Source organism: Ranitomeya imitator, chromosome 3, assembly GCF_032444005.1.
Source record: "Ranitomeya imitator isolate aRanImi1 chromosome 3, aRanImi1.pri, whole genome shotgun sequence".
Classification (NCBI taxonomy): domain Eukaryota; kingdom Metazoa; phylum Chordata; class Amphibia; order Anura; family Dendrobatidae; genus Ranitomeya; species Ranitomeya imitator.
The window spans coordinates 118963035-118980968 of NC_091284.1; the positions used below are offsets into that span (position 1 = coordinate 118963035).

Here is a 17934-nt window from a genome sequence, read left to right on the forward strand (position 1 = left end):
AGCCAAATCTGATCTCCTGCTGTAACGCCAATATTGGCATCCTTGCTGGGAGGAGATCAAGGGGCAGTGCAGGGGCGCCAACATACTCACCGACCCGGCCACTCTGTGGGGCTTTTATTCCTCAGCCATGGCTTTCTGTTCCCCTGACCTGCACAAGTCGCACAGGCCTCCCAGCAACAAGCTTGGTGCGCACGCTCCCCACTTTTTAAAGGGACATTGTGCACATTCTGAAAATGCCCCCAGCCAATACCTGTGAGGCATCAGGTATTTAAGATACGACCCTGTAGGGAGGTGCCTGAGCAACACTTGCCCTTTGGTTAGTTAGTGTTGGTGCAACTAGTCTGTTACCAGATCCATATTCCTGTTTTAGTTAACGGTGTTGTGTAAACCAAAACCTGTTCCTGTTACCCATGTTGTCTGAAGCTGAAACTGCTCCTGCGGCACCTGAACCTGAAACCGTTTTGGCGGTACCTGAACCAGCACCAGTGTCCATCCTGTCTAGTGTTCCAGAATCCGCAGTGTCTGAGTCAAAGACAGTACAGACACTGGTACTGGTTCAGAGTTCATGTCAGTGTTGTGTCTGCAATCCTGACACTTTAGTCACATTACTGGTGACTACCCTTGAACTGTTTCCTGGTGGCTACCTGCATATCAAGACTAACTCCACCGTTAGGAGCTCTAGTAAAAACCAGGTAGCCGCTTAGCCATTGCACTCCAGGATAAAACCAACCTGTGGTGCAGTGGGTCCACAATCCGCGTGCATGAGTTTGCTCAGGCCATGGACTTCTGTTCCCAGTATCCTTTCACTCTTGGAGATGTACCAAGAGATGTCTCGCCACCGAGATCAGCAGGAAAAAATTATTTCTTATTTGCGGACAGTGAATACCCGTTTGGAAGCCCTGACGTCTGCTGCTTCATCCGCTCCAGCCTAAGTTGCAGCATCTGTGGCCGTGACTACTCGGCCTGAAACTTAAGCACCTGGAGCTGGTTTGTTTTTTAACCAGTGCACGATGTATTATGAAATGTTGGTCCTTCAACCCTCTGGTTGGGCTAAAGTGGGATTCCTGATGCCCCACCTAGCAGGAGAGGCCCTAGTGTGGCTAAACGCCTTGTGGGAGAGAAAATATCCTGTGACCTTGGATTTGCAGTCCTTCCTGGGGGCAGTCCGTAAGGTCTTTGATGAGCCAGACTGCGTCAGGGAGATCTGACTATAGGCCGGTATGCCGTCCGGTTTCACACTCTTGTTTTCCAAACTTGGCTGGAATGACAAGGCTCTGGTAGCTGCCTTCCCAGAGGGATTGTCTAGAAGGATTAAGGATGAACTGGCTGGTTGATTCATCCCTGCTAACCTAGAAGACCTGATTTCCCTGGCAATCTGGATCGACCTCTGGTTCCAGGAATGGTCCAGAGAGGTGATGCATGAGAGGAAACCGGTGTGTCTACCTTCGTCCTTCCAGAAACTACTCATTTCCCAGCCTTCTGAGATGGCTGTCTTCTCTGAACCTATGCAAATCGACCATGTTAAGCAGGCTGAGCAGCAGAAGGAACACCTTTGTACTAGTACTGTGGTAGCATGGAACATCTAATCCGCTCTCGTCCTGAAAAGTCAGAAAAATTCCAAAGCCTAGGGCCTGTAGAAGCTACCCTGGGCGATAGTAATTACTCTCCACCGTTGACTCTGAATGTATCTGTATGATGTGGAGGCGCCTGGCTCATTGAAACGGCCTATCTTGACTACGGGAAATTTCTTGCAGCAAGCTGTGGTAGATCGGTATCAGATTCCCGTCCGACGCCTCCAGAGTCCTTTGATGGTCTCCTCCGTCGAGGGTAAGGCCCTTTCTGAAGTCTTTCAAGTTGTTACTGAGCAAGTGGAGCGCTGCATTTGGAGAAGATCATTTTCTATGTGTTCTGTTGCAGCCACTTCTCCCTGGGCACATGGGAACATCCATACTGTGTTGGGGACATTGGCGGGGCATCATATGTTGTGTATCTGTGTGTGTGTGTGTGTGTGTGTGGGAGGCGAGAGATTACTGTAGGATCATCCTACCGTGCATAAGGTGTGTACTGTGGTGATACTCGCTGTGGGGGTATCACAAAAAATACTTTCTAAGTGCTACAGTAGTAAGTTCCTCTGTCTTTGAGGCTATGTGCACACGTTGCGGATTTGACGCTGCAGATCTGCAGCAGTTTTCCATGAGTTTACTGTACCATGTAAACCTATGGAAAACAAAATCCGCAGTGCACATGCTGCGGAAAAAAACGTGTGGAAACGCAGCAGTTTATATTCCGCAGCATGTCAATTCTTTGTGCGGATTCCGCAGCGGTTTACACCTGCTCCTCAATAGGAATCCGCAGAAAAACCGCTGTAAATCCGCAGTGCGGTTTACCTGCGGATTTACCAAAATCGGTGCGGAAAAATCCACACACCATTCCGTGTGCACATACCCTAAAGGTTTGGAAATACACCCTTCTGTGATTATGGCTGTAAGCTGCCAAGTATTTTCTGGGGTGTATCCAATTAGGACTTCTGCTATGGGATCCTTTGATTTCTATTTACACCCCTGGTCCTCTAACTCCAGACTGCGTCCATAATATGTGCACAATAAGTAGGAACACTTAGTCCACACTATTCATAGATTTCTCCCGAATATCCCCCATCCTCTGGAATTCCATGCCTCAACACGTCCGATTATCCACCACCCTCGGATCCTTCAGACGGAACCCGAAAACCCATCTCTTCAGGAAAGCCTACAGACAACAATAACTGAGCCACCGCCAGAGCCGCCTCGCCCCTACTTTCTGTCTCTTCCCCACTATCCCATAAAATGTAAGTCCGCAAGGACAGGGTCCTCTTCCCTCTGTACCAGTCTGTCACTGTAAACCTGTTTACTGTAAACGATATCTATAACCCTGTATGTAACCCCTTTCTCATGTACAGCACCATGGAACTAATGGTGCTATATAAATAATAATAAATAATAATAAGTAGGGATATTTTTTATTTTAATTATTACATTATCTTCCTATAGGTAGATTTCTGTTAGCAGAGGACAGAACAGCATATGTTTATGCCTACAGGGGCAGGATTTCCGCAGATTTGCTGTAAATTTTACCAAACATAAACGAGCTTCCATGGAATTAAGATCTATGACACATGGAATTTGTTCTTTATTGTATTTCTTTTGAATGAGATTTGTTTAAAAAATGTTCTTACTTTGCCATTATAGTAATAAACTCAGGAATTTCCATCCGCAAATCCAGATGGAAAATCAGCAGAGTATCCGCCATTTGTGATCATACTCGAACACCGAGTGCTAAATGTGTCATTTTTAGTGTCCAGTATATCACACAGTTGTAAGGAGGTTTAATGGAGCATTTTGTGTTGACAAACTGTAAATTATGACACTGGCAGATTACAAGATTTGTTTCTGTGACCTCTGAATACTCTGAAGTGTAGCCAGTTTTTTGATGTCACGTTCAACTGAGCAGATCTTCGATGCAGAATCCTTTTCTGGTCTCTTCACATGCTGCCACACTAAATCAGGTTTTATATAGTGACTATTGCACTTACCTACGATCTCAGCCTTTCCATATTTGGCCAAAATATTATGCAGATGTGAAAGCTTACACATCAGACAAACAATCTGTGGCTTTAAAAATTGTGGTTCGTGATAAGATGAAATGTAAAAGAGAAACGGATTCTTTCTTCATTTGTGTTTTGTTTGTTTTTTTTCTTGTAATTTTTTTTATAGGCGATTCTCTCCTATTTTCACACTGGACAAAATTTGCTTTGAAACAAGCAAATCCTCATGATAACTGCCTGGTGTACATGGGAGTTAAAGTAGTTGTTTCTTTCAGAGACGGCATTACATCTGTCCACAGGATTGTGTAGTATTGCAGCTCATTGGAAGCAGAACTGTAATACCTGACACAAAATATATATACCCAGGGCCAACCGCACCAGCATATGGTCTCACAAGGGGTCTGAGGATCTCATCTCGGTACCTAATGGCAGTCAGGCTACCTCTGGCGAGCACATGGAGGGCTGTGCGGCCCTCCAAAGAAATGCCACTCCACACCATTACTGACCCACTGCCAAATCGGTCATGCTGAAGGATGTTAGAGGCAGCAGATCACTCTCCACAGTGTCTCCAGACACGTCTGTCATATGTGCTCAGTGTGAACCTGCTTTCATCTGTGAAGAGCACAGGGCGCCAGTGGTGCATTTGCCAATCCTGGTGTTCTGTGGCAAATGCCAAGCATCCTGTTGGGCTGTGAGCACAACGCTCATCTGTGGAGTGGACGTCGGGCACTCAGACCATCCTCATGGAGTCGGTTTCTAACCGTTTGTGCAGACACATGCACATTTGTGGCCTGCTGGAGGTCATTTTGCAGGGCTCTGGCAGTTTTCCTCCTGTTCCTCCTTGCACAAAACCTGAGGTAGCGGTCCTGCTGCTGGGTAGTTGCCCTCCTACTTCCCCCTCCACGTCTCCTGATGTACTGGCCTTCCTTTCTCCTGGTAGCGCCTCCAGACTCTGGACACTACTCTGACAGACACAGCAAACCTTCTTGCCACAGCTCGCATTCATGTGCCATCCTGGATGAGCTGCACTACCTGAGCCACTTGTATGGTTGTAGAGTCCGTCTCATGCTACCACGAGGGTGAAAGCACAACCAACATTCAAAAGTGACCAAAACATCAGCCAGAAAGCATTGGAACCAAGATGTGGTCTGTGGTCCCCACCTGCAGAACCACTCCTTTATTGCATGTGTCTTGATAATTTCCAATAATTTCCATCTGTTGTCTATTCCATTTGCATAACAGCATGTGAGGCTACGTTCACATTTGCGTCTTTGGGCGCAGCGTCGTCGTCGGATACAGACGCATGCGTCATGCGCCCCTATCTTTAACATGGGGGCGCATGGACATGCGCCGGTATGTGTTGTCATGCGTTGTATGACGCATGCGTTTTTTTGGCGCACCAGACAGGGCGCGGACGACGCTACAGGTTGCAGTTTTGATGCGTCACATTTCCGAAGAAAAACGCATGCAATGCACCTGCGTCGTAAATGCGCCAAAAAACCACATTAGTGTCTATGAAAAATGCATAGAGCGCAGGTGCCTGCGTTGAGCCGCGTTTTTTGACGCATGCACCTTTTGACTAAATGTATTTTTTTTTTTTGGATGTTTTTGATCTTCAATTGTATAGGACAACGCATGCATCAAAAAAGCTGCGTTGTGTATGCGTTTGACGTGCGTTGCGTCGACGACGCTGTGCCCAACAACGCAAATGTGAACGTAGCCTGAAATTGATTGTCAAACAGTGTTGCTTCCTAAGTGGAGAGTTTGATTTCACAGAAGTTTGGTTTACTTGGAGTTATATTCTGTTGTTTAAGTGTTCCCTTAATAAATTTTATATATATATATATATATATATATCACTTATCCCCTTTGATAAAGCTATCCGCGAAATGCGCATCAGGGGTCATCTGGGGTGCAGTCTTGGTCCAGACTTATTATGGGAAAGCTGGCTTTTGAATGGATGTTATATATTTGAAACAGTCACTATATACGGACTTAGGTCCTTTGAATTCTGATTTTCCTAGTACTTGTGAAGTGGCTGCAGCACTATTTACAAGGGCTTTCTTTCCCTAGTCTTTTTACTCAGTTGGACCATTTACTCACCCCATGTATACCTTTTTGTCCTCCTTAGTGCAGACTACTGTATTTATATGGATTTGGTTTGACCTGTTTTTATATGTATATTTGTCTTAATAAAGATGTTTTTTGGTATTTGTGATCCATATTGTGACTTGTTGTTACTCCGTTTTTCTGTAGATATATATATATATATATATATATATATATACATATACATATACATATATAATCACACATACTCGCTTCTCCGTCGCTCAGGCCTCCAGCACTTTCAATATTCACCTGCCTACGTGCCGGCGCCGCTCCATCTTCAGCGTCTTCTGCACCGACGTTCAGCAGAGGGCATGCACTAATCACGTCACCACGCCCTCTGACCTGAGCGTCATTGCTGAAGACAGAGCGGCGCCCAGAACAGGGAGCAGGTGAATATTGCGCCGCGCTCCCCCTCCTCATTATACTCACCTGCCCCTGGTGCGGTCCCTGCAGGTGGTTAGCGCCGCAGCTTCTTCCTGTACTGAGCGGTCACTGTTACCGCTCATTACAGTAATAAATATGCGGCTCCACCCCTATGGGAGGTGAGCACCATATTCATTACGGTAATGAGTGGTACCATGTGACCGCTCAGTACAGGAAGAAGCTGCCGGCGTCCGGGAAAAGACGTGCAGGGACCGCGCCAGGAGCAGGTGAGTATACATACTCCCCCTCCCGTGCCGACCCCTGGGTATGACTTGAGTATAAGCTGAGAGGGGGACTTTCAGCCCAAGAAAAAAAAAAAAAAAAAAAATATATATATATATATATATATATATATTTTTTTTTTTTTTTTTTTTATTGCAGCAACAGCAAATGGGGCAAGTGTCTGTGTGGAGCATCTTATGGGGCCATAATCAAGGTTTGTGCAGCATTATATTGGGCAAATGTGTCTATGGAGCATCTTATGGGGCCATTATTAACCTTTATGCAGGATTATATGGGGCATATTTTAATATGGAGCATCTTATGGGGCCATCATAAACTTTATGGAGCATTATATGGGGCTCCTGATTCAATATGGATATTCAAAACACTTAACCTACTGATGTCTCAATTAATTTTACTTTTATTGGTATCTATTTTTACTTTTGACATTTACCGGTAGCTGCTGCATTTCCCACCCTAGGCTTATACTCGAGTCATTAAGTTTTCCCAGTTTTTTGTGGCAAAATTAGGGGGGTCGGCTTATACTCAGGTCAGCTTATACTCGAGTATATATGGTATATATACTGTGCAGTATATAAACATTACATATATTAGAAACTGTGTGTATGTGTGTGTGTGTATATGTAAGACACATCCTTAGATATACAGTGGGTACGGAAAATATTCAGACCGCTTTACATTTTTCACTCTTTGTTTTATGGCAGCCATTTGGTAAATTCAAAAGAAAGTTCTTTTTTTCACATTAATGTACACCCTGCACCCCATCTTGACTGGAATGTAGAAATTTTTGCAAATTTAATAAAAAAGAAAAACTGAAATATCACATGGTCATAAGTATTCAGACCCTTTGCTCAGACACTAATATTTAAGTCACATGCTGTTCATTTCATTGTGATCCTCCTTGAGATGGTTCTACTACTTCATTGGAGTCCAGCTGTGTTTAATTAAACTGATAGGACTTGATTTGGAAAGGCGCACACCTGTCTATACAAGACCTCACAGCTCACAGTGCATGTCAGACCAAATGAGAATCATGAGGTCAAAGGAACTGGCCAAGGAGCTCAGGGACAGAATTGTGGCAAGGCACAGATCTGGCCAAGGTTACAACAGAATTTCTACTCAAGGTTCCTAAGAGCACAGTGGCCTCCATAATCCTTAAATGGAAGAAGTTTGGGACCACCAGATGTCTTTCTAGACCTGGCCATCCAGCCACACTGAGCTATCGTGGGAGAAGAGCCTTGGTGAGAGAGGTAAAGAAGAACACCAAAATCACTGTGACTGAGCTCCACGGATGCAGTAGGGAGATGGGAGAAAGTTCCATAAAGTCAACTATCACTGCAGCCCTCCACCAGTCGAGCCTTTATGGCAGAGTGGCCCGACGGAAGCCTCTCCTCAGTGCAAAACATATGAAAACCCGCAGAGTTTGCTTAAGAACACATGAAGGATTCCTAGACTCTGAGAAATAACATTCTCTGGTCTGATGAGATAAAGAGAGACCTTTTTGGTGATAATTCTAAGCGGTATGTGTAGAGAAAAACAGGCACTGCTCCTCACCTGCTCAATACAATCCCAACAGTGAAACGTGGTGGCAGCATCATGCTATGGGGATGTTTTTCAGCTGCAGGGACAGGATGACTGGTTGTCATTGAAGGAAACATAAATGCGGCCAAGTACAGAGATATCCTGGATGAAAACCTTCCAGAGTGCTCTGGACCTCAGACTTGGCCAAAGGTTCACCTTCCAACAAGACAATGACCCTAAGTACACAGCTAAATTAACAAAGGAGTGGCTTCAGAACAACTCTGTCACCATTCTTGACTAGCTCAGCCAGAGCCCTGACCTAAACCCAATTGAGCATCTCTGGAGAAACCTGAAAATTGCTGCCCACCAATGTTCACCACCCAACCTGATGGAACTAATAATAAATAATAATAATAATTTTATTTATATAGCGCCAACATATTCCGCAGCGCTTTACAAATTATAGAGGGGACTTGTACAGACAATAGACATTACAGCATAACAGAAATACAGTTCAAAACAGATACCAGGAGGAGTGAGGGCCCTGCTCGCAAGCTTACAAACTATGGGGAAAAGGGGAGACACGAGAGGTGGATGGTAACAATTGCTTTAGTTATTCGGACCAGCTATAGTGTAAGGCTCAGGTGTTCATGTAAAGCTGCATGAACCAGTTAACTGCCTAAGTATGCAGCAGTACAGACACAGAGGGCTAATACTGCATAAAGTGTATGAGAACATGATGGAACTGGAGAGGATCTGCAAGGAAGAATAGCAGAGGATCCCCAAATCCAGGTGCGAAAATTTTGTTGTATCGTTCCCACGAAGACTTATGGCTGTACAAGCTCAAAAGGGTGCTTCTACTCAATACTGAGCAGAGGGTCTGAATACTTATGACCATGTGATATTTCAGTTTTTCTTTACTAATAAATTTGCAAAAATTACAACATTTCTGTTTTATTTTCAGTCAAGATGGGGTGCAGAGTGTACATTAATGAGAAAAAAATGAACTTTTTTGAATTTACCAAATGGCTGCAATGAAACCGAGTGAAAAATTTAAAGGGGTCTGAATACTTTCTGTACCCACTGTACTGTTCACATTACATACACACAGTTATGCAACAGAATTGTTCTTGACTTTAATTCCGCGTGTCTGTTCCTAAAAATGGAACAGATAAATGGAATGTCAAAATGCAGGTGTGAACCCAGCCCGAACCAAAGTGTGCAGTGTAACAAACCTCGAGGATAATGGAAAGATTTGAACTTCTTCCAAGTAGTTGATCCTCTCAGTTTGCAAAATGCTGATCAAATATCTGCAGTGTAAAAGTGGCCTTACAGTGGATATGTCACCAGATTTCCCAATACAAACTGCATACATTATTAAAGGGAACTCTTACCCCATCTATCAATACGACTGTAGGACTTTTAAAGGGAACCTTACAGTTAATACATGCTGTCATATCCACCAGTAGCATGTGTCACACACTGGCTGTATGATATCAGTCAGGTATGTTTGACTCTGAAATGATGCAGTGTTTTAGAGAAAAAACTGAATTTAAGAGCCTGCAGGGACTAGGCTGCACGGGAGGCTAGTCAGACAGGTGGGTGCCCGATGTCATCTCCCTGCCTGCTGCCCTGGAGTGTCAGGTCTCTCCCTACAAGTAGATGCAGGAAGAAATCTGTCAATCATTGGTAGCAGGCAGGGAGAAGCCACCAGGGAGCCGCCTGTCTGACTAGTCTCCCGTGTGGCTTAGTTAGTCTTTCACAACAGCATTTAAATCAAGTGACTGACTTGAATAAATTAAAGGAATTGCTTCATCACCCATTCACAGTGACTAAAAAATTAGAAGCTGAGGATTTAAATCCTGGCATTTTTATAAAGGAGTGGAAGAACTTGCTGTTTTGCTTGTCCAAAGAAGGATTAATCACAGATGGCATTGCTGCTTAAATGATACGGAGAGACACGGCTATTAGAAAATGCACGGTCAGTTTCTGGCAGCTGTTTATGTGGACCCGAGTCATCGTACATTGCTGGATAATCAACAGCTTACAAAAGGAAAAGAAGCTTGGAGTGAAGTAGTTTGGATGAGTGGGCTGCAGGACGGCCAAGAGCAAGAGGACTTGGGTCTTCCAGTGCTACCGCCACCATATCTTCAGCCTCATCAGATGATTGTGAAAAGTATTTGGACGACATGGAGCAGGTAAAGCGTTGCCACAGGTAAAAAGATTCCACTCCCATAGAAAACAGATTGACCATATTTCAGCAAAATTTTTCACTTGCTCTCAAAAGTAGAAGAGTTAAACCGTTCCAAGAAAACTGCCTGTCTACGAGGCAATTCCTTTATACCCTGAAATTGTTAGAGATGTTGCCCATGTGGTTACTGCTTTGCCACCAACCCAAGTTAGTGCAGAGAGGTTGTTCTCTAGCCTAACTAATTAGGTCAGATTTGAGGTCACCTATAAAGGAGGATCTGATGGAGGCGATACTATTTCCCAGAACAAATTCATAGACTGCACAAATGTTGTTCAGTAAGTTTTTGTTGAAAACTTTTTTTCCCCACTTACTGCATAGTGTATTGCATATTTACAATTTATTAAAGTTTTTTTCTGTTTTAAAGTTGTATTCCAATAATATATTTTATGTTCAATCTAAATAGCTTGATTATTATATCATAATGATGATTAAAAGCCTGATGTTACCATTTTACTACAATAAATGGATCACTTAAATATGAGCCATGTATGAGGGAGTCGGAAGTCGGAGTCAGGGAATTTGAGGAGTCTGAGTGGGAGATTTGGCTTAACGACTCCACGGCCCTGATTGTGGGACACTGCTGGGGTACTATGACTGGAATAGGTCTGCTGAAGATCCTCCATCACTGCCATCATGGTCCTCCTCCAAAGCTCAGCAATTTGAGCGTTTCAGGGAAAAATATTCCTGGCTGCAATTGAGCATTAAACAGATGTCAGATTCCCTATAAACCTTGATTTATTTTATGTAATCCTAACCTGGAATTACATAGGCATTCTATACATTTTGTCAGGGCAGTGTACATTTAGAGTTTTCTGCACAACTACATTACTACACTGCAGGTCAGGTTCAGACATATCATTGGTGCAATCTGTACAGCCGCACAGGGTACCAAAAGGTAAAGGGGCTCACTTTTTCCTCCACAGTAGATGAACTGATGCATTATGAGTAGGCATTAGCGAGTATACTCGTTGCTCGGGTCTTCGAGTATACTCGTTGCTCGGGTCTCCCCGAGCACGCGCGGGTGGTCTCCGATTATTTGTGACTGCTCGGAGATTTAGTTTTCCTCGCTGCAGCTGAATGATTTACAGCTGCTAGACAGCTTGAATATATGTGGAGATTTCCTAGCAGCCAAGCAACCCCCAAATGTACTCAGGCTGGCTAGTAGCTGTAAATCATGCAGCTGCGTCAACATAAACTGAATCTCCGAGCAGTCACAAATACTCTGAGACCACCCGAGCATGCTCGGGGAAAGCCCAAGCAATAAGTATACTCTCTCATCACTAATTATGAGCTATTGGTCTGCAAAGTCAAAATATATTGTTCTTGCCCAGGGCCTTTTTCCGTGTGTGTTTGCAAAGTGGAAAAAGAAGGTAATTTGTTACTTATTTCTGTGTATTTTAGGACTTTAATGCTGTCTTTCATGTTATATGACTACCTATAGGTGTCCATTCTAAAATCTTTCTGCATGAATAAATATATTAGGAGGAATAGTTTCATATGATGGCTCACTATTTCTGGATGAAGCCGGAGATGGAATTTATAAGAAGTGTCTGCTTTCATTTACAGGTCGCATCGCTGCTCTCAACATGCTGAACAAGCAAGAACCGGTGAACTCCGTGCCATTCTTTTGGACATCTTTGTTGGGAAAGAGCATTCGTTATGCAGGTGTGTATGATAATCAGTCTTGGTATTAAATTTTTTTTTTTTTTATTCGTTTATTAACCACAAGATGAAAATATACAATATACACATTTATGCACAGTAGTGTTACACTCAATATATATTAAAAAAAAAGGAAAACAAAGTTACAGTATATGCATTATTGAGTGTAAAACAGGACATATATTCTTAATTATATCCATAACAGTATTAGTCTATGGAATTCCAAAAGACAACAATTTGTGTATATCAAATCATTTACTTCATGCGAACCACAGAAACATGGAGCCATGAGAATTTAAATTTCTTAAACTACATCTACAACTATATCTATAATAACTACTATTCCGCCGCTTGATGGTAAGCATTATATTTTCCTCTGAGCGATATCGTAATAGATCTAACTCTTTACACTGATACCAATTAACTATGAATTTATAGAGTAAAGTGAGAGGAATTCCACCTGTTCCAGATTTTATCGAATTTACCTGGACATCCTCCATTCTGATATAACGTACGTTCGTATGGGATGACCGAATTCATCAGTTCAACCCAGGCTCTGGGCCCAGTACTTTACGTGCCATAAAAAGTGTCTCCTGCAGAAAAACTCCGACATAATGATCCCAGGTCTCCTCATCCCCTACCCCAAACAAACAGATTAGTGGCTCAAGAGGAACAGGAGCCGACAACAGGGACATTAGTAATGATGTCACTTCTTTCCAGTATTGAAGGATGATGGGGCTCTTTCACATCATGTGGATAAAATCCACGTCTGATGAATGACAACGTAAATACTCTGATGATTGAAGTCGACCCATCCTAAAGAGTCATATCGGAGTCAAATATGATTGGTATATTATATATAGCTGGGCCATTCTGTGATTAATCGATGGGGACACCCTGAGTAGGGATTCTAGAATATCTTCCCATTCCTCTTCTTGCACATCAGGGATAAGTCCCTTCCATTTCCCCCTGATAGATGTTATAGCAGACCCAGTCCCCCCAGACCGCATATAGGTATATAAAGAAGAAATAAGGCCCTGGAGACCCTGTGAGTTTAGGATTCCTATCAGAGGCAGAGACAAGATAGTTCGACCTGCACCCACACCCCTCATATATGACTGAAAAGCTGATCTTAGTTGTAGAAAACAAAAAAATTGAGATCTCGGGACACCATATTTAGTCTGTAATTGTTCAAAGGACACAAAGGTTCCCCTGTCATGTAAATCACCCACCGAGGAAACCCCATGTAAGATCCAAAAAAATCAGTGGATGGGTGGCTCACCAGCATCGGGAAATAGTTATTTTTCCATAGGGGCATTTCAGCTATAATGTCTTTGAATCCAACAACTTTTTTAATCTGTCTCCAGATTAACCGTGCCAGCCGAAGCATAGGCAATAAACGGTGAACATTATTTTTTTCTAATTCCAGGAAGCTCAATGTACACTCAATTCGGGCAGAATGAAGAAAATAATGTTCAGAATTAGGGAGATGATTATTAGGCATCCATGTACTTAATGCTCTGGCCTGTCCGGCCAGGCAATACAGAAAAAAATCCGGCAATGCCGCTCCACCCCCCTGTTTAGGTCTCTGTAAAACAGACAGCCTAAGTTTGGGTCTAGTTTTCCCCCATATAAAAGAAGTAATTTGGGAGTTTAGGTTTGCAAAGAGGGATTTAGGTACTGATACTGCGCTATGTTGAAGGCAATAACTAAGCTTAGGGAGAAGTATCATTTTAATTAGGTTAATACGGCCCGCAACAGATAATAGGAGATTTCTCCAAGACGCAAATTTAGATTTGACTAATTCTAACAGTGGATAAATATTAAGTTGTAAGTCAGAATAGCTATATTGGGACATATAAATACCTAAATATTTAAAATTGGACACAATAGGCAACGAGGAGAGGGCCTCGAGGCCTGGCAATGGGGGACGGGAGAGAGGCAACAGAGCGGATTTATCCCAGTTTATATGTAGACCAGAGTATGTACTGAATTTATCTATAGTAGGAATTAACTGTGGCAATGTTTCCTCCGCCCTGTCCATAAATATTACCATGTCGTCAGCATATAGACCAATAACCTCCAGTGTGTACATCCTCTATTTTTTCAGTTAGGGATGTTCTGGTTAGGGATATGGCCTGCATTAATTGTTCAGACGCCTGTTTGAGAGTTAGGCTAGGCTCACATTGCGTTAACAGCAGCCCGTTAACGCATGTGTTGAACAGGCTGCTGTTAACGCAAGTGCCGACTTGTCATACCGCTAGCACAGATAGAGCTAGCAGATGCTCTATCTGCGCTAGCAGTGACGGACCAAGAAACGCTGCAGCCTGCGTCCCAGGGTCCGTCACTCAATGATGGCACATCACTAGCGCATGCCCACCATAGGGCTTAATGGCGGCGTTAACGGACTGTGTTACACCGCGTTATGCCGCGGTGTAACGTAGTCCATCTAACGGACTGCTAAAACACAGTGTGAACCTGGCCTTAGTTCTTCCTGTTCGCTCCCCTCACCACTATCAGAAAGACGATTTTTACGTTGTACGTGTGAGGGATTATTTCTGAGAGACCGTGCACTATCAGGGGGATCAACTCTGGCAAACTCTTTTAGTTTATTGGCGGCCCCAGATCCTTTAGTGCGATGCATGACTAGCAGTAATGTGGCACAACAGGATGGTTAGAATTATATTTAAACGTGTTACACACGGACACAGCAGGGTTATTATGAAGTACTTGTGTCCGCAGAGTGCAGGGAGTTATAGATATGGCAGCCCGGATTTCCACCGGAGTATTGTGTATCAGGAGGGACCCACGGCGCCTGCAGCGGCAGCCGTAGGAAGGGGGATCCAAGAGCCCTCCAAAGTAATGACGCTGACCGGGCGAGTGTCTTAATTAAAAGGGGAGCACAGGGCCCAGTCCTCCAGAGCACACACCGCATATCCCCACAGTATATTCAGAGTATGTGCTCACTCACCCCCACAGCGCTGTAACAATGATGAATGGCGTTGCGTCTCCTCCTGTTAGAGCGCGCGCACTGAATATGGCCGCCGCACCACACAGACACCGCCTCCTGTTCCCGGCGCACTGGGGCTCCACAACTCTTACCGCAGGTGCCCGATGTCACTCGGGGCCCAGGGGGGATCCCTGCACCGATGGGAGTCAGCGCCAAACTTCCTCCCAGCAGAGCGCGCCCTCCCAAGAATGGCCGCCTCCTCACGAGGATCCAGCAGTCCACTCATGCCTCTTCAGCCCTTGGCGCCTCCCGATCTCCACAGAGCCTCATAACAGGAGCCAAGAGTCGTCCGGAGTCTGGGGGCTCAGTTATGGTAAATACTCTGCCGTGTCTGGGGGTCTTAGGTGCAGGATAATAACAGGATTCCGGGAGCTCTCTCACAATGCGTCCGCTCTCCTCTGCTACATAGCCACGCCCCGTATTCAATTATTTTAACTTGATCTTGAGTTGCTGGTGCCCCTTTGGGTGAACTTTTATTTTTTTAGGAGGTATGTGTCAGCTAGTGTTCAAATTTCCTTGCAGGGAAAAGCCTGCCTTACACAGATCTTATAATATGCAGCCATTTATTGCATGAACAGATGGATCCTCACTCTTTATTTTCACTATCCTCTGTGGCTAATAGAATATGGCCTTGAACCATCACAATCTATTAAAAGGTTTGTCTTGGATTTCAAATTTTTTTACACTGTCCATATACTGAACAATTAGGCAATTTACATTTTTATTATTTTTGAACAACTACAGTGCTGTCAGTCAGTACAAAAAGGTTAATAAGGCCGATTTATAAAAGTAAGGTTTTGTCTTGGAAGAATATTTGTGTTTAATGAGCAACTATTAGTGTGCAGAATGTTATAAAAATTGAAATTTTCCCATCTCAATTGTTTATTTTAATCTGTTACAGTAAGTGTAATAGCTAAACTCAAAATGTACAAAAATACATTTGACAGTTCAAAAAAAATATCAGGGACCAATAAAAGTCCCCTTTATTTCAATAAGTCAGGAGTCTTCCGTCCATGGAGTCTGTCAGGTTTTTAATCTGTTGATAATCAACTTTTTGAGCATCACCAACCACAGCCTCCCAGACACTGCTCAGAGAGGTGTACTGTTTTCTTTACCATAAATCACCCATTTAAGGAGGACCTCACAGGGTTTAGGTCAGGTGAGGAAGGGGCTATGTCAATATTCTTTCATCTTTAAGGCCTTTACTAGCAGTCGAGCAGTGGGGACTTCAATGCTGCGATGAAACATTGTCCTGCATAATAATCATGGTTTTCTGGAAAGATGCAGATTTTTAATTGAAGAAAGCGTCTTCTAAAACAGACAGTAGGTTTAGAAGTTGATTTTTAATCCATCTTTAGCCTGAAAAGGCCCAACTAGCTCATCTTTAATAATTCCAGCCCATACCAGTAATGTCGGACTGGGGTGCCAAGGGCCTACCTGTAACCAACTCCGGGGCCCCTCTTTTCAGCCTCATGCAAATGTGACATTATCATCAATCACAAATGTATATGACAATGAACGGGGTAGATTGATAAATGAATAAGATGCTGCCTGTGTCTGTACATAGTGATTCAAGTATATTGTACAAAGTACTGATGATATAAGAGTATCCCACCACCCTCTTACACAGGGGCCCATATGAGGATTCTCCTGTGGGCCAGTCCAAGTGTGTATACCAGTACCCTACCTCTATTGTTGGCATCAAGAGTTGCATTGACGATATCTGCCTGTTACTGATCCATACACTGGTCCATCCATCTAGTACATCAAGAGTCACTCTCATTTCATCAGTCCAGTAGACCTTTAAAAAAATCTGTCTTCACATATTTCTTGGCCCAGTCTTTATTTTATTATTACGGTATTTCTGCTTTGCTTATCTAGTGCAATCGTATTCTACAGCACTTTACATACATTATCGGCTTTGGAGTGTGGAAGCGGACAAAATCCACACACACAGGGAGAACATACAAACTCCTTGCATATGTTGTCCGTGGTGGGATTTGAACCTAGGACCCCAGTGCTGGAGAGCAACAATGCTTGCCACCGTGCTAACTTTTCCTCTTGTGTCTTGTTCAGTGGTGGTTGTGTTTTAGCCTTCCCTACCTCGGCCTTGTCTCGGAGCATTGAACACCTTATACTTCTGCAACCTCCCTGGAGGTTGCAGTCCTGGAATATGACAGGAGCGGTGGATAAAGGGGCTCTTGGTCATTTCATGTTTGATTCTTCTGAAATCTTTGGTCGTTAAAGAGACACCGTCACCACAGAATGACTGTTCAAACTAAGTACAGGATCTCAAAGATCCTGGGAGGGGCAAATCATGTATATACACCTTCCCACCTGTTGGGTTTCCATATATCTCCACCCTTCTTTGGCTCTATGAAGCCAGAGTTGTCAAAGGAGAGGGGAATGGAGATTGCGGGAAAACAAGCAGCTTGGAAGGTGTATTTGGCCCTGCTTTGATGCACCGAGCGTCGGAATTTAGTTTGAACAGTTATCCTGTACTGACTGTCCCTTTAATATACGTCCCTTTATTATTACCTATTTGTAACAAAACTTTTGATGGTTCTGTGATCATGCCCCAATATCTTCGCATCCCTCTGTAAGACTTTGAAAAGTCAAAAATTGTTGAGTCGGGTAAATATTTTTTTGATCCATTTTGCCTTAGGAAAACAAGCTGCCTAATTCTGCATGCCTTGATAAAGGGCATTGTATTCTTAGGCTGCACCCTTCCTTCCTAAATACACATCACCTGATCTGCTTCATCCAATAAGCATTCAAGTTTATACAGCTTGGAGGTGGAAAAGCTGAATAAAAATCTTGATATAGTCAAAGTACTCACTTGCCAATAATTGTGGACCTAGTATATGTTGCCATTTTACCAGAATGGAAATTCATTTTAACCCCTTCATGACCCAACCTATTTTGACCTTAATGACCTGGCCGTTTTTTGCAATTCTGACCAGTGTCCCTTTTATGAGGTAATAACTCCGGAACGCTTCAACGGATCCTAGCGGTTCTGAGACTGTTTTTTCGTGACATATTGGGCTGCATGTTAGTGGTCAATTTAGGTCAATAATTTTTGCGTTTATTTGTGAGAAAAATGGAAATTTGGCTAAAATTTAGCAATTT

The 17934-nt window shown here is 43.5% G+C and overlaps 1 protein-coding gene across 5 annotated transcripts in view; it reads left to right on the plus strand.

Moving 5' to 3' along the window:
• Positions 1–17934, plus strand: part of LOC138672905 (apoptosis-inducing factor 3-like) — a 158954-nt gene that overhangs the window by 131638 nt on the left and 9382 nt on the right. For 4 of the 5 annotated variants that reach the window (XM_069761347.1, XM_069761348.1, XM_069761349.1 and 1 more), the window contains one exon: positions 11700–11798. In XM_069761347.1, coding sequence (XP_069617448.1) covers positions 11700–11798 — 99 coding nt within the window. Of the gene's footprint in view, positions 1–3752; positions 3996–11699; positions 11799–17934 lie in introns of those variants that run through there. The other variant, XM_069761351.1, reaches the window with a different exon arrangement.